Here is a 21,117-nt window from a genome sequence, read left to right as displayed (position 1 = left end):
AAATAGCTCAAAAATTTTGCAATTGCCAGCGACGTCATGTTTTTAATTCATTTGTTAATCCTGACTTATCAGTTAGTGCCATTATCTGGGCAGAGTTGTTCCCGTCCAACACGCCATTGGAGAAAGCATTATGCAAGCGAAACCTGTGTCCCTAAGTCTCTCCTTCACAAAAAATAAGCGGAACAGTTTGGTTAAGTTTCAGGATTTCCCCAGCTTTATTAAAATAAGGGACTTTTAAGGTAGAAACAACTTTGGCACGGACAACAACGTACAAAAATAGTTCAATCTCACATCCCAGTTCACACATTCACACTGCTGCGATTAAAGGGATAAATTAGAAAAAAGACGGAATTCAGAATGTGTCGATCATATACACAGTGCGACCCCTCGGTAACAGAAAGGCTGGAGGACAACAAAAGCGCGTTTTCATGTACAGTTTAAATGACGTAAATAATTACCTTGACATTCATTAACACAGTGCTTACTTTATGACAGTTTCTCCTCTTTGACTAGAAACATTTCTGATATTAAAAATGAAAAACAAATGCCAGTTTGAAATGCATATAAAGTAAATGTTGAAGAAAATGTCATGTTGGCAGGAGTCTTCATTTTTCAACAGAGCATGAATTTAGAGACTTGACAGTCAACAGTGAAAAGACTTCAGGACAGGATCAGGATTAATCATGTAGCATAACCTCTTTAGTTAGACGTGTGGCAGTTAGTTGAGTCACAGACAACGTGGCTTCTACAGGGTGGGACAGTGCAGCGATTGGATGATGATGGCACAAAGCAAATGTCAGATAACCACTCGTTTATTCTCGTGGATTTTGGGGAGCATGTGCGTCTGCCAGCAGATCGGGTCGGAGGCACTCAATGGGGCAGTGAATGTTCTGGAGGAAGATTTGAAAGGGTAAGACAACATACAGTAGGTACAACCAGTTCTGTTTTCATTAGATTTAATCACACTGTGCTTCAGTCTTTGAACATCAGTATTTGTGTCTGTATTACAACATGTACATATAAAATTGTTGTACTCACCAATTTCTGCAGTCTGTCTCCATATCGAACAGGCTGCAGCACACTAGCATCAATGTCAGAACCTGGTCTGCGGCAGTTCTCACATCGCCACCCCTGACAAGACAAAACATACACAAGTATGAATGTATGCATAGTTTAACTCAAAGAATGACCACAAGTGACTAAACATTATGCTGAACTCAAATGCAGGGAAGCTGAAGCTGTACCTGTTGTCCACCAAAGCATGTGCAGGTGCAAATGGCTCCGAAGTACTCCTTCTGCCACTGGTTGCCCACCTGGTAGGTTTTACCATCGTCGTAGCACGTCGACGTGTCTGTGTGGGCATGAATACAAATGATCACATGCTGTTCCTTCACATCTTTTTGAGACGGAGCAATTCCTCGGTATTAACAGCACTTACGTGGTTCACACTTGAACTCTCCTTTGCCATTTCCCAAACATGTGCAGCTCATCGTGTGACCATTCTCTGACCGGCGGTCCCACTTCTCTCCAATGCGATAGTTGATGCCATTGTCAAAGCACCACTCTAATAATGAACATGATAACAGTAAGTGAATTCCACTAAAATGTTCTGTTGTATGTACTCCAGCAAATAAATACAAAAAAACAACTTACTAGATGAATCACATCTGAAGTGACCACTGCCCAGACCAAGGCACCTGCACCAGAGTTTGAACCCTGTTTCAGACATCCGCTCCCATTCAGCGCCAACTTCATGATGGGTGGCAGTAAAGGCATCATAACACATGTCCTTAGTGGAGGGCACTCCCTCTGGGACTGACAAGTGAGAGGAAGGAAGTAATAGAACAATGTGGTTTCAATGGTAGGGCAATATCCCGTGTATGAATGCTTCACAATAGATCCTAATACATGCCTCTGATATTTTGCTACTTGCATAATCATTTGTAGGTCTTTCTGTAACACTGAGCAATTATATAGTTCACTTAGATGCATCAGTAAGATGCTTACTTGTGTTTGCAGCAGTGACGACCTGCTCCAGAATCTTTTTTTTGAGATCTCCAAGCAGAGCTTCCACAATAACATTGTAGTTTGCTCCAGGGGTGAGTCCTATCAAGGTAGCAGTGGTGGCTGTGCCTGGCAGTGGGACCTTGGCAGGTAGAGACAGGTGCAGTTTACCCACATGAAATAAGAAATTTGATCCTACTCATAAATTCAAACTGCATGATTGGCTGGTAAACAAGACCCTCATTTCTTACCTGGAACATCCTCTCATTTGCTTGTGCAAGAGGATAGCAGGACACCAGGTAGCCATTGCTCTGGCTGTATGGCTTCCAGGAGATGGTGGTCTGAGTTTGCGCCTCCTGTGGCACATCCGTCTCATTACCGAATGTGGCGCCAATGGGCAAGTTGAGCTTCACAATGGGTTTTCTGCGACCCTCTGCATCAGGAAGGGATACAAAGACCAGGGGCTCACGAAATTGCCCATAGGGAGTTTGTGGGTTGCCATTGTTCCCATTATATCTGGTAGTGGCCTCGTTGTTATACTCTGTATATTCCACATGCTGGCTATGACCACCAAGCCCATCCTGACCATTGGTGCCCACTACTTGGACTCTGTTATCCAAATCTATTTCAGGCACATCCAGCTTGCCAGCACCTCCAGGGCGGTGAGGCAGGGGAAGCGAGGAAACGGGTTCTGGGCAGGAGAGATGGGGTTAGGGAAGCAAGCAAATTAGACAAGCTGCTGTAACATAACTCAGCCAGCAGGAGGCGGCAGATGTGTAGCATTGCAGGGGTACTACTACTTTATAGTAAATGCACCATATTGCAGTACACACAGACATTTTGAATGTCATTTCTGGAGGCATTCAAAATAAAAAGAGGTATTATTGTTTTAGCAGCCTAAAGCTAATGCACTGCACAGTTCATCTCAAAGCCTCCGAGTTGTTACAGTAAAACATTTGATTAAGCTAAGCAGATTGAAGCTGCTATTTAAATACTGACATTTTTTATGATGTTTATCCATAAACTATTTCAGGTTCGAATTACTTCTGTTTGAATATTATAATTTTTCTGAATGCATCGTGTTCAGAATTACATTTGAGAGGGAGTGAGAAGTCTCAAAATACTCACGAGTCCTAATTTTGCCAACCAGAGGTGTACTTTTCTTTGTGTTCTGGATAGCAACAATCTTGATGATGTAGTCTGTGGCTGGTCTCAGGCCTGAGGAGAGAAATAATCATCATAAAGTGGAATTAGTAGGTTGCACTAGAGTTATTACGCATATGAGAATGTAGCCACATATTTTCATTTACAGTGTTATTTGTAGTAAAAATGTATTGTGTGACAAACACATACCTGATATGGTGGCATAGTTTTGGCCAGCGTGGGGTCGTGGAATTAGCTCCCGTGGTCGAGCTCCTCCTAACTCTTCGAAGGTGATGGAGTATCCTGTAATGTGCGTGGCAGGTGGCTGCCAGGTGAAGGAAATGGAGGTGGGGCTAACAGATGTGAACTGGAGGTTGGTGGGAGCCTGGACCACTGGTTCGGCTAAGAAGAAATATGCAATTTTAGAGAGGACGCGATTGCTCTCACTATCGTGAGAGATCATATTGTTGTGGTTCGATGTTCTATGACTTGTTTTTAACAGCTAAAAATTAAGTCGATGTGGATTGATTAAATACCTGTTTGAATGGTGAGAGTAAACGGAGAGCTCTTTGTGTTGCCATTCAGAGTATACAGGTTAACAGTGTACGTGGTGTGTGGCTGCAGACCTTAGAAAACCAAAAGAAAAACCGTTGTGAAGCAAGACAAACACAATAACACAAAAAATCACACTACTAAAACAACCATAAACCACCTTAAACCATTTAACCAACCTTTTTAAAAGTCTGTTCAGGGGTAAATATATGTTGTACCTGTAAGAGTGTACGTGTGTGTGTCTGCTGGCATTTTCCTGCTGATGGTGGGGTGCGAGCTACCAAAGGGCGTGGCGTCTATGAGGAAACCAGTGATGGTTTCCACCTTGGAGCGCCAGGTCAGCGTGAAAGAAGTATCCTTTACATCAGAGATGCGCACACGTCGAGGGGGACTTAGATCTGGCATGGACGAGGAAAGAAGAGCGTTATCTTAACCGTTATAGAATTGGTGCTGACGGGAAATGTGTTGATTTATGCTGCGCCAGTTACCTTCCAGGGTGGTAGTCTCTCCCTCCAGTGGTCTGCTGGTGACAGAGTTCTTCAGAGCATAGACATGTACCTGGTATGTTGTGGCCACCTACAGTAAACACACATAAGAGTGTATTAAAATTAATTAATTGACTAATGTATCTGTGTAAATACCGAGATGAGACCTGTGTTTACCATTAGCCCTGGTACAACAACACGTGTGGTGTCTGGTGAAACATTCATTTCTTTGCTCGGGCCATTGACGTTCTTGGGGTTGACAACCACACGGTAGCCTGTCAGTCGTGCTCTGGGGGCTTGCCACGACAATGTAAATGTAGAGGGACCGACCTCAGAGATTATCAGGTTGGTTGGAGGTGGGATTACTGAAGATAGAGAGGCAAAGCCACGTTTAGAATTATGGTCAGCTAATATTGATTTTACTGTAAGTCATCAATATGTTGATCTTTTCTAAATGTTTACCTGTGGCCTGGGTTCCCACCAGTGGTGTGCTTGGTGTACGGCCATGGAGGGCAATGACCTTAATGGTGTACTCTGTCCCAGGGTAAAGGCCAGTCAGCAACACACTGTCCTGGTCACCTCGGGGTGCTGGACGCCATTCGCGCTCTGCTTCCTCTGAGCTGGAGTACAGGATACGGTATGATGTCACTGTGCCATCTGGACTGTCCCAACTGATGCGCATGGAGGTGGACTGGATGTCGGAGAATGTCAGGTCTTTGGGATGATCCATAGCTGCAAATTAGAGTACACATAAGCTCTAAGCAGAGATTATTTGAGATCTTAAATTGATTTACAAAGACTGAATTTCAATTTAAAATAATAAAAGGTACTATGAAGGTAGCAATAGAAACTTTTTTTGGGCTGCACTAAGTCAAACTTACCAGTAATGGCGTTCTCCACCACAGGAGAAGAGGGTTGTCCATCACTGCTCAGAGCATAGACGCTTACAACATACTCAACAGTGGGCATCAGACCGGTGAACGTTATCTCTGTCTGATCTGTAAAAGAAAATAAGAAAAGGCGCCAGTCAAAAATACTATTTTGCAAAAATATAAAATAAAGCAGTCTGTGTTATTTCTATCCTGTCTTACCAGGGGCCACAACCTCAGAGTAGGAGGGTCCCAGACCATTCTTGGGAACACTGGTGATTCTGTAGCCTCTGATTGGTCCCTGAGCAGGAGACCATCGCACTGTGATGGTGTTGTCACTCACGTCAGTCACTTTCATGTCAGTGGGGGCCTCGGTATCTAAAGGAAATATTTAGCTTTTGTTAATGCTCCTCAACTCCTAGATTTTTTAGGTACCATTATTTTGACAGTGCTATACCAGTCTTGTGTGTGATGTAGACAGGAGTGCTGGAGGCAGGGCTGTCTCCTCGTCCGGTAACAGCATAGACTGTGATGGTGTAGTCGGTACCAGGCTTCAGACCAGTAATGGTAGCAGTGGTTTGAGAGCCTGGGATTGTAAACTCCTGTGGATTCTGGCCACCTAGAAAGAATGGCCAGGTGTTAAACATTGAGCGTCTGATGATGAGGTTTAAAGGAAACAAAAAGTCAAAACACAGTTACAGACCTGTCCCGGCATAGTTGATCTTGTAGTTCTTCACTGTGACAGAAGGGGCGTCCCAGCGAATGGTGATGCTGGTAGGGGTGGACGATGTTACCTCCAGATCAGTGGGAGCATCAGAGACTGGAGAGGAAAGGAAAGAGGTGCATTACGGTTAAATGTTTCAGTAGAAACAGTAATTATAATAAAAATTTAGGGGATAGGGGGAAGTTAAAGTAGAAGCCACAATTCTAACTCACTGGTGGCCTGTGTGCCAGTGAGAGGCTGACTCTCCTGATTGTTGTTGACAGCATACACATAAATCAGGTACTCTGTCTCTGGTGTCAGACCAGTCAGAGTGAAGTAGTTCCTGGTTGGGGGCAGCCTTTCATCCTTGGCTCGCCCGCCGCTCGTCTTCTGATATCGAATACGGTAGCCAGTAATAACAGCAGTTGGAGCCAACCAGTGAATGGTGAAGGAGTTGGTCTGAATGTCAGAGAAGTCCAAGCCAGTAGGGGCATCCAGAGCTGGAGAGAAAGGTACAGGAGATTAAAAGAGTTAGTCTTACTATGTTAAAAATACAAGAAGCCATTGGCTTTATGTTTTGTTGCTTATCTGCTTGACCCAATGTCACCCCATAATATAGGGTGTGAATATACATGTGAATATACATATTAACATGTATATTGCTTTATAAAATATACTGTAAAATGGACATAAACAAACTTGCAGCACCTTTGGCTCATCCCACTTTGGAAACCACAGATATACTCACTTGTCCTCTGAGTCCCTGTGGCTGGTTTACTTTCTTGCTCACCGTACACGCACACAACACTAATACGATACTCTGTGTTAGGCAACAGGTCTATGTAGAAATGGAGAGACAAATGTACAGTTACAATTTGTTGACTTGACGCTAGGCATCGGAATATAGTTTATTTTGGATCGTAGAGCCGCCTTACTCTGCAGCAGGAAGGTGTTGGTGGCTCCACCTACATTAACCTCCTTAATATCATCATCTGTGGCTACTGGGTGGTAGCGGATGACAAATCGAGAGATGTCGCTGGGTGTGGCAACATGGGGGACAGTCCATGTCACTCTAATGTGGTCAGGACCCACCCCTCCAAACTGCAGGTTGGTGGGAACTGGAATGACTGAAAGAAAGAGGGGTTGGAACTTAACCTACAGCAGGAAAACCAAGAGCTTAACTTAAAAGTAGAAATATAGAAAATATCACTGAAGGTACATTTCTGAAAGTTACGGCAGTATGTTACATGATCATAAAAGAGCTGTTAATGCACCCTCTTCCAGATCAAAACCCAAACCCTTCCCACCGATGAAGTGAAAGAATTAAATCACCAGCTTGTGTTTGCTTTGTGTATGTAGTCGGCTCGCTTTCTCCCTCTTCTGTAACAGTGATGATACTGATGTCATACTCCATGCCTGGCTCCAAACCGTAAATCGTGTAATAACCAGCAGATGTTTCCACCATATCTTGAAAAATTGGCAAGCTCTCTCCCGATGCTACTACCGTTACCCGGTAAGCAGTAACGGTAGTATAGTTCTGAGGGATCCAGCTCAGGCCAATGCTGGTGTCAGTAATGTCGATAAACTCAATGTGACTTGTGGGGATGTCTGAAAGGGTTAGGTCAGTTGCAAAGCGCAAGCAAATTTAGCCATAATAATTACATCTCTAATAACAAAAACATTCATTTGACACTCAATTAAGAAGTCAGAGATTCAGAGTTTAACAGTAGCCATGCTCAATGGACATAACAGCAAATGAGTCAAGTCACGTCAGTAAACATTCAGAATCGAATTAAAGCAGTGATCAATACTACTGTTCTGGGCATGCTTTATCAAGGACTATACCAATTCACCATCCCAATTGATAAACATGATGTCCATGCATTGTAGTTTAGTCAATGATGTTGCATGTTAGTAGGAGGTTATGTTAAGTAAAGCTGCATTAAACAGTGTTTGAGTTTAGCTTTTTGGCCTGTTTTTTCCAAAAATATTACATTTTGTAATTAATTATGCCCCCAGAGACCAAAAATACACTAATGCAGCTTTAAGAAAGGACAGAAAAGGCTTCCAGCCTTGTTTTTTGTTTGTTTGTTTTAGTTTTTTCAAACCATGACAACCAAAATAAAAATTACTGGGTTTGTGTGGAAATCCCAGCGTGAAGAGGAAAGCTGGGAATAGTGAAAGTATTCCTGTAGTAACAGTAGATGAAAGTAGGCTCTTTTTGTTTTAAACCTGGCATCAATGGCAAATTAATCTTGCTCTTTCTTTCACACTTATATATTGGTCTTTTTATGTGGACACAGTTGTAGATTTGGTGCCTATTAACATTGAATGCTCCCCTGGTATGTCATACCTGGTGTGACAATAGTGGACACAGGTAAACTTTCCAAATGGTTCTTTGTAGTGAAGACGCTGACATTGTATTCCACCCCCAGATTCAGGTTTTCTAGGACAATTGAAGTTTGATCAGCTCTGACAAACTCGTCCAGGGAGTTTCCTCTCTGGCCATTGGTTGGCGTGCTGGTCACTCTGTATCCTGTAATGCCTGCAAAGGGTAGGGAAACGTGATCAGAATTGAGGTGATAGAACATAATGTCAAGAGGTTTTTGCAATTTATGAGTCACTGTGAGAAATGAAAAGGAAATACCAGGAAGAGACCTGGTTTGTTCTGGTGGAAAAAAAACATTTGAAGGCCATGGTCTAGACTCTGCATGATCCAGTGGGTTGGCAGCGCGTGGGGAGCACAGTCAATATTTACCTGGTGTTCTGGAGGCTACCCAGCGTACATTGAGAACTCCGGTGTTGGGGTTGGACTCCACTCTGAGGTCAGTGGGAGGAGAGAGTGCTGCAATGAGAGAAGAGCAGGCCATGACAAAAGCATCAGCGACTTGATTCAATGATTCAGTGATTTAATCTGGCGAACAGTTATACAACTTCTTTTTATCTTGGCTCATTGTGACTGTCTTTTCCTCAGTTAAAATGAATAATATACGCACATGTGACAACATTGCGAGTAATGGGGTTTCCACGGGTGCGTCCATTAAACATGGGATAAACGCTGTAGGTGTACTCGGTTCCAGGAATCAGACCAGAAATGTAAATACGCCCGGAGCCAGAGGTCTCTTCTCTGGGAGACTCGCCTTCTTGGCTGGGTAGTACAGACAGCTGGGGAGAAGGACGGACACACACACATAAACAAAAAAATCACTTTAAAACAAGTCATATTGTCATATCATATTGATATGGTGAACATGCATGGATTGTTGTCTGCTGACATATCTAATAGACACAGAGCAACATCAGCATTTATCTTTCAGGTCATCAAACACACTTAAGTTTTTTAGTTTTAATTTGCTTGCTTGTTAACATTTCCACTCTGCCCACTAGCTAGTTGCTAACTGTGTCTGTCATATAGTATACAGCATTGATTAGGCCATGTTTCTACCTTATAGCTAAACCTTTGGACAGGTATCCAAGTGATGATGATGGAGGTATCGGTGACCTCAGTGCTAAAAGCAGGAGCATTTCCCATCTGGGGAGCTGGGACGAGGACAGAAAGAAAAATAAATTATAAAATAAATACATTTCAACAATTTAGTCTACCCTCTGATGATGCTCTGTTTTTTTTTTTTATACTGACCGGTAGTAAAATATGCAGTGACGCCCTCACTGAGCTCATTGTCCAGCTCAGAGTGCAGGATGGCAACGTACTGAGTGTCTGGGCGCAGATTCCTCAGAGGGTACTGGGTGACCCTGCCTGGGATCCTCTTCTCGATGGGGGTGGAGCCCCCAGTGCTCAGATAAAGACGGTAGCCGGTGACGATGGCACGGGGAGCTTCCCATATGATAACTGCACTGTTGTGCCCAATGTCAGTGAACTGCAAATTAGTGGGTGAATCTGGTTCTGGAAAGGTTAGAAAATGTATGTGTGAGACAGAGGTTTTAACTTTTTATCTGGTCCAATTCGGGCTCTTTTCTCTATGGTGATACTTACTGGTGGACTTTTCTGCCACGAGCGGCTTGCTCTCGACTCCACCTTTAATAGCGTAGATGTAGAAGCGGTATAGTGTGCCTGGTTGCAAATGGGTGACCTCGGCATATGCATTTGGTGAGACAGGTAGATGCAGTACCCTCATATCACTGCCATCAGAACCAACAGGGGAGTAGGACACTCTGTGACCAATGAGCTCACTGGATGGACCTTTCCAAGCGATGGTGATCTTCACATCTGACACCTCATTGAATTGCAGTTCTGTGGGTGTTGGGACCTCCTCTGTTGACATGAAATGGTGATTGATTGATAGAGGATATATTCAGAAGTCAGATATAGTTAGATTTACACTTTGGAGCTCTTAACCAGTAGTTAAACCATCAAATAATACTTATCTGTTTAAAAATATGTACCTGGTACAGGGGTTCCAGCTGTGTTGACCTGCAATAAAATAGGCTCACTCTCCTGGTCCTCTTCCACTGCATAGATGCTGATGTTGTAGAGAAGCCCAGGGCGAAGGTCAACCAGTGTCACTGAGGTTTCTGAGTCTGGGAGAGTCAGCTCAGTACTGCTGCCTTCCACTGATGGTGTATACACCACACGGTAACCTGGCAGGCCCAAAGATATAGTTAGACACAGCCAGAACACAGGAGCAGTCTATACACTCATAGAAAAAATACAGAAAGTTCATACCAGTAATAGGAGCCTGAGGTCTGGACCAGCGGATTCTGATGGAGGTCTCTCCCACGTCATCAATGGCATGCTGAGCAGGAGTGTCAGGAGCTGGGATGAAGGAAAAAAAAAAGATCCTTTGTGTCATATTTTGTGCAAAAATGTACAGAATTGGCATGATCCTTGTCAAGATAACTTCTCTTACCTGTTGTCTGTGAGGTAGTCAGGATTAGGGTTGGCTGTCCCTTATCTGGGAGCTCATAGACATTGACATTGTATCTGCGTCCTGGCAGCAGGTCGGGGATGGTGACAGAGGTGGCTGAGCGAGGAAGTTCTGGAGAAGAAGACAAAAAGTTCATATTTAATCTGAGATGTGGCATAACTGTAGCATTTGAACAGCAGGGACATCATGCAGTTAATTATTCAATTCAATTATCTTCATGTGGCATAATATTTCATTTATGTTTCAAGGCTCTCACCCAAGGTTTTTGTCTTGGCTCCCTCCTCGCTGAGCTCATACTCCACCCTGAAGCCAGAGATGGTAGAAGACGCTGATGTCCAGGAGACAACAAAGCTGTTTGAGGTGATTTCTGTCACTGACTCAGAAGTGTCAAGTATTGGAGGAGGCACGTCCGTCTCTCCCTCTGATGTTTCCACTTGAAAGATAAAGATACGTTTCATGACAATATTTCTTTTGATTTGTGACATCGAGATAATGCTACTGCTCAAGCCTACTCACAAGAACCATGGTTAGTGGTGAAATCGAAGCGTGTGATCTCACGGTGTCCGTAGCGCAGGACACTGATCAGCTGACCTTCGTAGGTGACACCTGGACGTAGTCCACTGATGGTGTGGGAGTTGATGTGGCCGGGGATGGTGACCTCCCTCCATGGCGTACGAGAATTTTTCTACCAGAAGGAGTTAATGTGATCAAACTTGAATCATCTACCATCGCATCTACAAATTGTTATAACTGGGAAATACCATCTGTGGATTAGGGCTGATGCAGAAACACCTTAAATGGACCTTGCAGTAAGATTATTTACTCAAATTGTCTTTGCAGTACTGATTCATTTGTTGCCACATCCTACTTCACAAGTAGCTTTATATGTACTTAGTCTGGCTTGCACTAAAAACTTTCTCAGCAGGAGGACCAGATGAGTGCTCTGAATGGCTTTACTGTCCAGAATATACAGTACAAACCCCTTAAGAGGAAGTCTGTTTGACTTCAAATAAGGTTCATAAAAATATGTGTGAGAAAAAATCTCAGGAGGGGAATATTTTCCTTGGAACATCTAAAAACTGCACGCTACAAAGAGGAGCTCATGTACATTTTTTTAAGAACCAAAATAGTGACTCACAAGTCTCCACTTGAGGATGTACTGGGTAATGTGAACAGACGATGGCGCGTTCCACTGAATGGGGTGGGAGTCTGGCTGTTTTCCTGCCTCTGTGATGATTACCTGGACCGGTCTGTGGCCATCTGAGCAGCAGGAAAATATCAGGAGTAGGAGAAACAGCAAGGAGAAAAAAAACTCAGACATTGTCAAAATAGCAACAGTGTTACGTGCGGTGAGTGGGTGAACGCTGGCTGCTTTTTAGTGAGGCTCTGTCAGATGGATTCACCATTTTGGGGAAGAACCAAAACCACCAGCCAGTGCTAAACCAGTTCAAACACCCACTGACATCTTACAGTCTGGCATAGCACTGGAGTACTATATTCATCACAGTTTATTTAGCCTCTTTAACCTCCCGGATACACACACACACACACACACATTTAAGTTTCACGCTCCCTGCTCTGCACTCACACCAGCAAACTTCCTTCTGCCCGCTTATCACAGTGAGGCAAATGTTGCAGCCTTTTAGGTCAGTGTTTGTTTGAGAGCACGCAATGTGCTGCAGTACAAACTATCACATTAAGCAGCTTTTACCCAACCAGAAGGATATACTAAAGGGAGGAAGTGTGTAGGGCTCCCTCCCCTCCCGCCCAGCATCCCTTTCCCCTTCAGCAGGTCAGCATTACAGCACCAAGCAGAGGATGAAAAACCACTCCGACAACAAAGAGCTAGATTGGCCAGCACTACTCCATTTATCAGACTTCAAAGTCAAGAAAACGCCAAATTCCTGCTTCCCTCCCGTAACCTAAAGTGAACTTTTCAGTGGTCATTTTTACCACAGAGCAATGCAGTGATTTAATTTGACCTTTTTATCTCAACATCTGCTTATATTTATGTCTTAACAGAATTGCTTTCTCACTGAATTTACAACGATATAAAGCAAGTGAGAGAATAAGTCATGCTTCCGAATGTAAATCTGTGCGCACTAAAGATAAGGAGTGTGACAGGGCTCTAATCTTTAAATCTCAAGCTTAAATTCTGCGAAGTTCTGTGATGTGTAAAAGCAGCTGGATATTTTTTTCTACCTTGGTAAGTCTGTTGAGGTTCACATCTCATCTCTCCAATCCCATTGCCATGACAATAACAGCGGTAGTGAATGCCATGGATGGTTTTGTCCCATGCCTCTCCAATCTGGTAGAAGGCTTTGGTTTGTGGCTCTTGACACTGGTCTGTTGTACAAAGATGGAAGGAAGGGGCAGGTAAGGGTTGGGGGTTTATTTCCAGCAGTAAAACAAATTATCTTCCTAAAAAAGGAAGCTAATAAGATATCAACGCACCAAAAGGATCACATCTCCAACGTCCACGTCCCTGTCCATAGCAGGTGCAGTTCAACATGTGTCCCTCGTTATGACGCATGGAGAATTCTTGGTTCACTTCATAGGTCAAGCCGTTAACAATACACTCATCTGCACATGTGAAGGACAAGAGAAGCAAAAAGACACTGTTTATGTTCTGACAATAGATCATGTGACTATTTCAAGGCTACTTCTAAAAGACGTTTTGTTTAAAATTGAGATGAAGTTAGCTCTCTGACCTCGCAGCTGGGAGTAAGCAATACAGTTCCACTCTCCACGGCCATTGCCCGTGCACGTGCACTCCATCATGTGGCCCATGACATCATGACGTTTATCCCACTTGTCACCTACACGGTGCATTGACCCATCATTGGTGGTGCATACCTCCTCATGAGCTACATAGAGAAAGATAAATAACTTAAAAACATAAAAACAGACAGTACTTTTCTCTCTGTGCTTCTAGAGTGTTTTTTATGCAATTCTGCATTCGCAGGCAGCTGTGTGTGTGTGTGTGTGTGTGTGTGTGTGTGTGTGTGTGTGTGTGTGTGTGTGTGTGTGTGTGTGTGTGTGTGTGTGTGTGTGTGTGTGTTCAGAAGATGAATTCTCCTGGGTCCAGTTCAGCCCAGACTGTTTGGAATGCAATGGTGTTATGTAACAGCCTTGAAAGACTATTTGCTCTCCCATGACCATAAACTCTCTCCCCTTTTTAAATTCCAGTTATTAAGTACACAATTGTCTACATTGACCCGTGCAACCAACAATCATTATCATCTATGAGATAAAGACCAAAGCATTCAGCATGACTGCATGTCATTTTAAAGAAAGATTTTATTTAGGGAAAAGCATTTTTCTTACCATATTATATCTTGTTTGTGTAGTCCATACAAAAAAACATGAACATTTGTGGGTAAGTAGAGTAAATAGAGAGAGTAAATATGTTGCACTACACACTGTATGTAGTAATTTTCTACTCTAGGCATTAAGGGAATTCTATTCATTTGCACATCTGTCATTAGCATCATGATTTTAGATTTTAGATTGTCTGTAAAAAAAAAAGCCATTGTTCATTGTTTAAAGATAAAAAACATCCGTTTTGGTAACATTATTAGACATTTCATTGACAACATGAAAAGCAGCTGCATGATATGGAGTGTATAAAAAGCAGTGCACACACACTCACCATCCATGGGGCAGAATCCAAAGCGCTGGTCTCCGTCGTAGTCGTGGGTGGTGCCACACCACCTCATGCCATCACGACGCCCATCAGAGGTGCAGTCAGTGTAGTTGCTTCCACTGTAGAGGAAGGGGAAGTGACACAGGGCACCGTTGGAGTTTCCGCCTAGTGTTGCCACGATGGCTGAAATTGTGGAGACACAACAGTTGCTGTTACATCTCTGATCTGGTTACCGTTCCTGAGCATACCTGTGATTTCAAAAAACACCTACAAAGTAAAGTTTCCATCACTGTACCTCTTTCTGAGTCTTACCATTCTTCTCAGTACAGAAAGAGTACTGCTGGTCTCTCTGATAGTCTGAGGTTGTAGAGCACCAGAGCTGCCCATCTGTACGCCCATCTGAGGTGCAAGAGTAGTAGGTCTTCCCCATGAAAATGAAGGGGAACACACACGGCTGGCCATTTGAGTTCCCACCATATACCTGGCTCCTAGCCTCTGCACAAACAGGAGGGGTAAAAGTGAGCAGAGGCAAAAAGTAGCATTTCTTCACTGAGACCCTGGCCCATCCTGCCCTTCTATACTCACCCCATTCCTGACAGCTGACACCATTGCCCAAACAGGTACAGAGCATCTGTTTGTTGCCCTGGCTTCTGATCCAGCGCTGTCCATCATAGAAGGTGGCTCCAGAGTCTGTGCGGCACGTCCCCTCTGTAAGGATCTTGACATTTGGCTGGGTCAAAGTATGAATGGGAGTCACCACGGCGGTACCTGTGTGTGTATGCCACCAAGCAGACAGGAAGTGATGAACATTAGGGCTGTGAATGCTGAGAAGTGAGAAAATGCTAGTCTAGATTTTGAGTCTCACCTCGGCCTGCTTTGTGCCTTTCACACTTCGCCTCTCCACGGCCATTTCCTAAGCACAGACACTGCAGGATTTCTCCATTTTGGTCAGTTTTTGTCCACGTGTCTCCGATACGGTAGGACCTCCTTGTGTGAAGGTCATTGCAACGATCTGGTTGAAAAACAACAATGGTCTACAGCTGCCACTGAACTTTGCATATAAGAGCGTTCATATGTGCATGTTTATATTCTGCTTACTCCTGGAGGTGCATGTGATGCGTCCATTTCCTTCCCCCAGACAGGTGCAGTCCAGCATCATCCAGCCTTGATAGGGTTTCTCCCAAGTTTCCCCTACAAGGTATGATGATGCAGCGCTGTTGTCATAGCAACGCTCCGCTGCACAGAAAACCCAAAAAGAGGTTAATTTATTACATCTGCTATTTATCACAAGGCACAGTTATCTCTGAGCTTAAATTGCAGCATCCAAATCCCCCCAGATGTTTCCACGAGGAACAAACCATGTGACAATCATTAACTGTGGTGGGAGATTGACAAAGAAGGGAGGCGTGCTCTTTTGCACACATACCTTGTTTGCATAGACCGTTGCTAAATAGTTATAATCAATATGAAACTCAGTCATACTTCTGGGAAGTGACCCTGCTGTAAGTGTAGGACCCACAGGGCGGCAGCTGATTATACAAATGTACATGTTTAAGTTGCTATATATTTCGCAAATTATCTGCATTCCAGAGTTCATGTGGAAGGTGATGACCTCCTGGTTTACCTAAAGGTTTATGTATATGGGGTAAAAGTACTTACCCACAGGTTTGCAGGTCCACTCTCCTTTACCATTTCCAAGACAAACACACTCCAGCATGGAGTCAGCAGTGTCATGAGGCCTCTGCCAAGTGTCCCCAATTTTATACGACCTCCCGCCTTCATGGCAACGATCTGTGAACGAAACAGATTTTAAGTTAAGTTTGGCTTTTGGCATTTCCCTTATAATTAATTTCCAAGTAAACGGTATAATGATAACAATCATTTGGATTTTTAAAGTAATGTATTTTTAAAATGTTGAGCGACTACTCACTTGCGATGGTACAGCTGATCTTCCCCCGACCAGAACCAATACATGTGCAGTCCCAAATCATCCTATCCTTTGGTCTCTCGTAGGTTTCACCTACTTGGTATCTCCTGTCATTGTATTTATCATAACAGTGCTCCTCCACTGAGAGAGAAACAGAGGAACACCAAAAGTTAAAGAGGCTGTAATTATCTAACATGTTCTTTGTCCTGTGTCATTTTCTACTTGTTGCTATTCAATCAAAAGCTATGAAATGAGTCGTATTTGGGGATAGAGGCGTATTCAAACTATCCCAAACTACAGCAAGTTTTTACTGATCTCCTGATGTGATGAGTGAGACTGAGAAGCATGGCCTGCTTAAAGATGTTGGGATCACCCTCTCAGGTCTCTCACTGACCTTCAGGCTTCGTCAGACAATCGATGCCTGCTTCTCCATGACAGGTGCACACCACTGTTCTACCAAGGTAGGGTTTCTCCCACTGCTCGTTCTGTCTGTATGAGCGACCATTTTCCTCACAGCTGACTGGAAATCATAAGAGCAATGCTGTCACATAATGAGTATTAAATATCTGAACTATGTAATTTAAAGTTTTTGCTGATTTAACAACAAAAAAAAGTGAACATGAAGAATTTATTGTATATTTAAAGATGACTCAAAATAAATCATTTTCCAGATCTTGAAGAAAAACACAGTTTCTTTTTTGGATATATAAACTGAATAATACTTGGCTATGCAATGGCAATATGAGTCCCTGTACCAACCTGGACGGATGTCTGCTGCGTTGTGGACATCGGGAAACACCTGATATTGGCCCGTTTGTCTTTTGCTCTTCTGTGATGAGCCGTGGACCGCGCCGCTTACGCACAGCGCAATCAGCAGCCCTGTCAGTGGGCTGCCAGTCATTTTGAAGTTAAAAGGGAAAAAAAAAAAAAATCAAGGCTAGCTGGAAAGCAAGGTGGAAAGAAAAGTAACTTGAGCTGAGCTTGGAGAAATCTAGTTTCTGACTGTTGTTCTCAATTCCCCGTCGCTGCTGTTCCAGGCGGTTCTCTCTGCCGCCCCGCAGCTGGTGCACCAGACCCAGGACAGGGGAGCGCACTGGTTTTATACCCAGACGCACCGCTGCAGCGCACTGGAGAGGAGGGATTTAACTGGAGCTTGGATGTCCCACCCGACTATGAGCGGGACTTACACTTCACTTTCAAGCAGCGTCACAACATGAAAGACCACAAAGACGAGTGAGCCTATAAAATCTGTTCATCTCAGAGATGGACAAAAAGAGGTAGTATCCACTGGGTTAGGGACCGAGCTGAGGGAAATCAAATCCATGCGAACCACAGGATGTCACTGCAAGTAAACTTCAACAGAAAAGCTTCACTATGAGAGACTACCATACTGATTCACTGCCTGTCCACACCTAAATCCTTATGCTTAAATGTCCTCTAGCTCTATGGGAGGAAATGATGATTAAAAACTAAACAGAGGAACAAAATACAAAACACTTTGTAGATCAATAGCTGAGGGGCCTCTAGCAGCTGTTTACCTTTGAGTCCCTATGTCTTTGCATAAAAGTCACAACTTGTCTGATAAACATGACTTGAATGTCACATTAAAAGGTAATGTTAACTGAATGTGTCTACGTTAATATGATATGACTCATGTCAGACAGACTCAACTCAATCTCATTCACCTTCTCTCACATGTATACTGTCCCGCCTCTCTCTTCCCTTTCCACCTGCTCTACATCCATCACTGTGTTTTTCTTTCTTCGTTTGTCATGTGTCTGGTTTAGCCAAATGTGTGTGTGTGTGTTACAGAGTTAAAAAAAAAAAAAAAAAGATCCTAAGTGCTCTAATTTATGTCAGTAATTCACAGCCAGTCGGCATAACTTTTCCCAGCAAGCACAGTCTTCTGTTTCAGTGTTGGCCAGTGCAATATCCCATGTTAATGCCAGGTTTCCACTAGTCTGAAAAAAGATACTTCCACTCATAAACGCACTACTGGGATGTGAACACTGGCTGTTTGTTATGAGTAGCTTTAAAAATGATAATAATATTAATTGTATTTTGAAGAATACTAAGTATTTCCTTGTTTACGATGTTCCCCTAAACTACCTCAAAGTTACGTACTGCATTTTTAACACGGATCAAAAGTCTCATATAGAAGGTAAATGTCCCACCAAGAGTCTGTGGGGATAATTTGTCGCAAATTATTTCCTCTAATAAATGAAAAAAGCAAGGAGAAATAGGAAACACAACCACAGCAGGGTCTTTCGGTCATGTCACGGTGCAGGAGCGGCTGTTTCTGATAAACTTACTCATGGGTCTGGTCTGAAGAGCAGCTACTGTGTGTGAGGCTGCGGTCTAATAATTCCTGTCACTGGGCACGTGGAACAAGTTGTGCCTCAGGGCTGAAGAATGAAACAGCAAGCAGACGGTTTTGGGGAAACAGTAAAAGAAAAACATCAAAATAAAAAAGAAAAAGTCCTTGTTTTAGAAGTAAGTTCAACTGAGTCACCAATTTCTCCTGTGTGGAAAAAGCCTTCACACAGGAGACCTTCCAATTGTGAAACGGCACTGGAGTGTGAAGAATCAAAAACACTGGACGTGCCAAAGGTATTGCTTTATAAAGACTTGTTTCCTGAAATGTGCTGTATAGGAGAGGAACTGGTGCAAAACAACATTTAGATATTTGTGAAGAAAAGAGACATTCAGTTCCAGCTAGAGTAGTGGATTTGTATGACTTAATTTCCTGGACTGTGAAGTCTCACTGTTGGATTTATGGCCGTCTCTGTCAAAGCCTCTGGACGGTAGTCTGGCTTATATCAGAGTGATTCACCTCATCTCGTCTTTTCTCTCCTTTTCTGTTTTCCATATATAATATTGATATTTCAACTAAGATTTAACTCAGTGAATGTTTGGGCACGTGCTGGAATAAAAATCCTCTCTGATAATCTTGCTAGTGCAACACGTGTTGCATTACATAGGCATGAGAATGAACCTATAGAGATCAGAGTTACTTATTATCATGCACTGCTAGTACCATATGCCTCACGTGTTTATGTTTCAGTGACAAACAGAGAAAAAAGATTTACAAATTTAGGTTTAAGAGTGCGTGTTTTTAATGTACCATACTCCACCCCGGCTTCCTCAAAGTGTGGATGAGCAGTTTGGAGCGTGGGAGCCAGATGGCCACAGTAAGATGGAATACTTTGTGGGAGGGAGTAGAGGACTGCAGGTGTGTGAAGTGATAGTGAGGTGTAAGGAAAGTTGAGAGGGTTTAGAAGAGATGTAGAAAGTTGAAGGTGGTTGGTTTATGTTCCAGAAGGGTGGAGGACAAGATGAGCACCAATGGGACCATTAATGTCAGTCTGACACACCCATGTCTGGCTGTATTCCTGCTGCTTTCCTCTAACTCCCCGGCTGTAACAGTAAAAGTAGGAGAGTCTGTGCATTTGTAGTTCTGCAGTCAAAATATGAACACAAGAATCCAGTGCGGACTCAGACGCCTGAAACCACACGCGTTTAGGCAGACGTTCATAGTCCAGACAGCTACAAGGAGAATTTCAAATGGTTGAGCAAAGATAATTTGAGGTTGTCAGCATTCTTACTGGTTCGCGTCATCGCTCAAGTCTGAATCAGCCCGAATTCTCTGCACAGGATGTGAAGTGCATCTGCTGCTCTTCTTCTGGCGACAAAAGGCTAGAGGTCACGAAGAGGGGGCAGCCTGTGCGGAGACAAACACTGACAAAGCATTTCTCAAAGTTTCCACAACACAGTGCTGCAACACACAGTTACCATGGAAACCAGATTGGGCGAGGCTGCTTGGTGAGTGACAGTGATGGTTTGACTTGACAAATGAGGGGTACTGAAAGTGGTGCTTCATCAACTATATCAATTATATGTTGTGTCACACAAGACATTGCACATGCCTGAGAGCGTGACGAGACCATAAGAGGAGCCGAGGGACGAGTCTAATATATTTTACACATCATTTGGTTCTCTGTTTTTTGTCTCTGCTCCTCAAAGCTAAAATCTCCCTTAGTCTGTACATTTTTGTATCCAAACTTCTGTTGTTGTTGCGTGTACAATAATTCCTGTGAGTTGTTTTGTACTGCTCTCTCAGGATCACTCCTTTTTTTAAAGATCCCAAGAAAGAACACTCCCATTGCAAACATTTCTGGATGCTGACCTATGGCCTCCACCTCTGCAGTCAGCTGCGTGGCCTCGGTTCAGTCACAGTTTAGACTTCCTCCAGTCAAACCTGACATTATCTGTGCTGCCAATTCCTGGACGACAGTCTTACATAAAAGGGAAAGGGGTCATAAACGTTGCTGTGTGCTACTGATGCGCCTCTTTAACTTGTGCCCTCACACATGCTGTCAATAATCTAGCCATAGTGAATTTAGTCAACGTGAATAGAAGAAGTTGTCTCCATGGTTTTTACGAAGGCAAATGCAAAAAGTAGTGGCAACAGTTCTGCATCCTGTTTACCCACTGGAATGAAAAAATAGCCACTTTGTTAGTGTTACAAAATGAGTTTCGCAGATGTGCACAGAATTTGGTACTAATGTGAAAATGTCTGTGTCTTTTCCTATTGTCACACTAACTAAGATTAATTGTGTTATAAAGCTTTGCTACTGTCCCTCACATTAATGAAAGTATGATTAGGATGCTAGTGAAAAGGTGATGATATTCACACAGACAGGGCATATTTCCAAAGGACTTACTGTAAGCTACAAATACAGCGAGGTAGAGAATCACTCTGTCTTGACCTTGGTCAGCTCTGTTACTCACACTTTTGGTGTGTGTCCGCAACATGCGTTTATAGGTGTCCCTCCCTCACCGCAACCTGCCTCTCACCACCTCTCACTGGACAAGCTGTCCTCAAAAGCTCCTGGAGAAAGC

At 43.3% G+C, this 21,117-nt stretch overlaps 1 protein-coding gene across 2 annotated transcripts; it reads right to left on the bottom strand.

The window, feature by feature from the left end:
- Nucleotides 1–191: 191 nt before the first annotated feature.
- fn1b (fibronectin 1b) lies at nt 192–17,300 on the bottom strand. Of its 2 annotated transcripts, none has more exons than XM_026378699.1 (45): nt 16,975–17,300; nt 16,610–16,735; nt 16,219–16,356; nt 15,948–16,079; nt 15,387–15,524; nt 15,154–15,300; nt 14,874–15,056; nt 14,601–14,783; nt 14,295–14,471; nt 13,354–13,509; nt 13,097–13,225; nt 12,845–12,988; nt 11,781–11,902; nt 11,159–11,327; nt 10,899–11,075; nt 10,625–10,753; nt 10,441–10,530; nt 10,161–10,355; nt 9,751–10,029; nt 9,397–9,660; nt 9,202–9,296; nt 8,753–8,921; nt 8,515–8,601; nt 8,110–8,301; nt 6,692–6,883; nt 6,505–6,594; nt 5,990–6,256; nt 5,757–5,873; nt 5,511–5,672; nt 5,276–5,431; nt 5,066–5,182; nt 4,647–4,916; nt 4,362–4,549; nt 4,188–4,275; nt 3,918–4,097; nt 3,684–3,773; nt 3,358–3,549; nt 3,133–3,222; nt 2,256–2,695; nt 2,008–2,146; nt 1,654–1,815; nt 1,439–1,564; nt 1,245–1,351; nt 1,039–1,131; nt 192–890 (listed from the first exon to the last, which is right to left on the bottom strand). In XM_026378699.1, the coding sequence occupies exons 1-45, from the start codon at nt 17,114–17,116 to the stop codon at nt 813–815; spliced, it is 7,107 nt and encodes a 2,368-aa protein (XP_026234484.1). In that variant the 5' UTR covers nt 17,117–17,300; the 3' UTR covers nt 192–812. The 2 variants fall into 2 exon arrangements, with proteins under 2 accessions (XP_026234484.1, XP_026234485.1); XM_026378700.1 differs by having other exon boundaries at nt 2,256–2,437.
- Nucleotides 17,301–21,117: the final 3,817 nt, after the last annotated feature.

This window comes from Anabas testudineus, chromosome 3 (assembly GCF_900324465.2).
Source record: "Anabas testudineus chromosome 3, fAnaTes1.2, whole genome shotgun sequence".
NCBI lineage: Eukaryota > Metazoa > Chordata > Actinopteri > Anabantiformes > Anabantidae > Anabas > Anabas testudineus.
Note: the sequence above shows the minus strand (reverse complement) of the source record. Positions and strands in the feature narration are given on the sequence as shown.

Excerpts from the sequence above, each read along its gene's own strand:
- fn1b (XM_026378699.1), bottom strand. The coding sequence starts at position 17,116 with ATGACTGGCAGCCCACTGACAGGGCTGCTGATTGCGCTGTGCGTAAGC. Across the intron at positions 6,595-6,691 it reads CAACACCTTCCTGCTGCAGA|ACCTGTTGCCTAACACAGAG; the intron begins GTAAGGCGGCTC and ends ATTTCTACATAG. Across the intron at positions 5,673-5,756 it reads GATCAACTATGCCGGGACAG|GTGGCCAGAATCCACAGGAG; the intron begins GTCTGTAACTGT and ends CATTCTTTCTAG.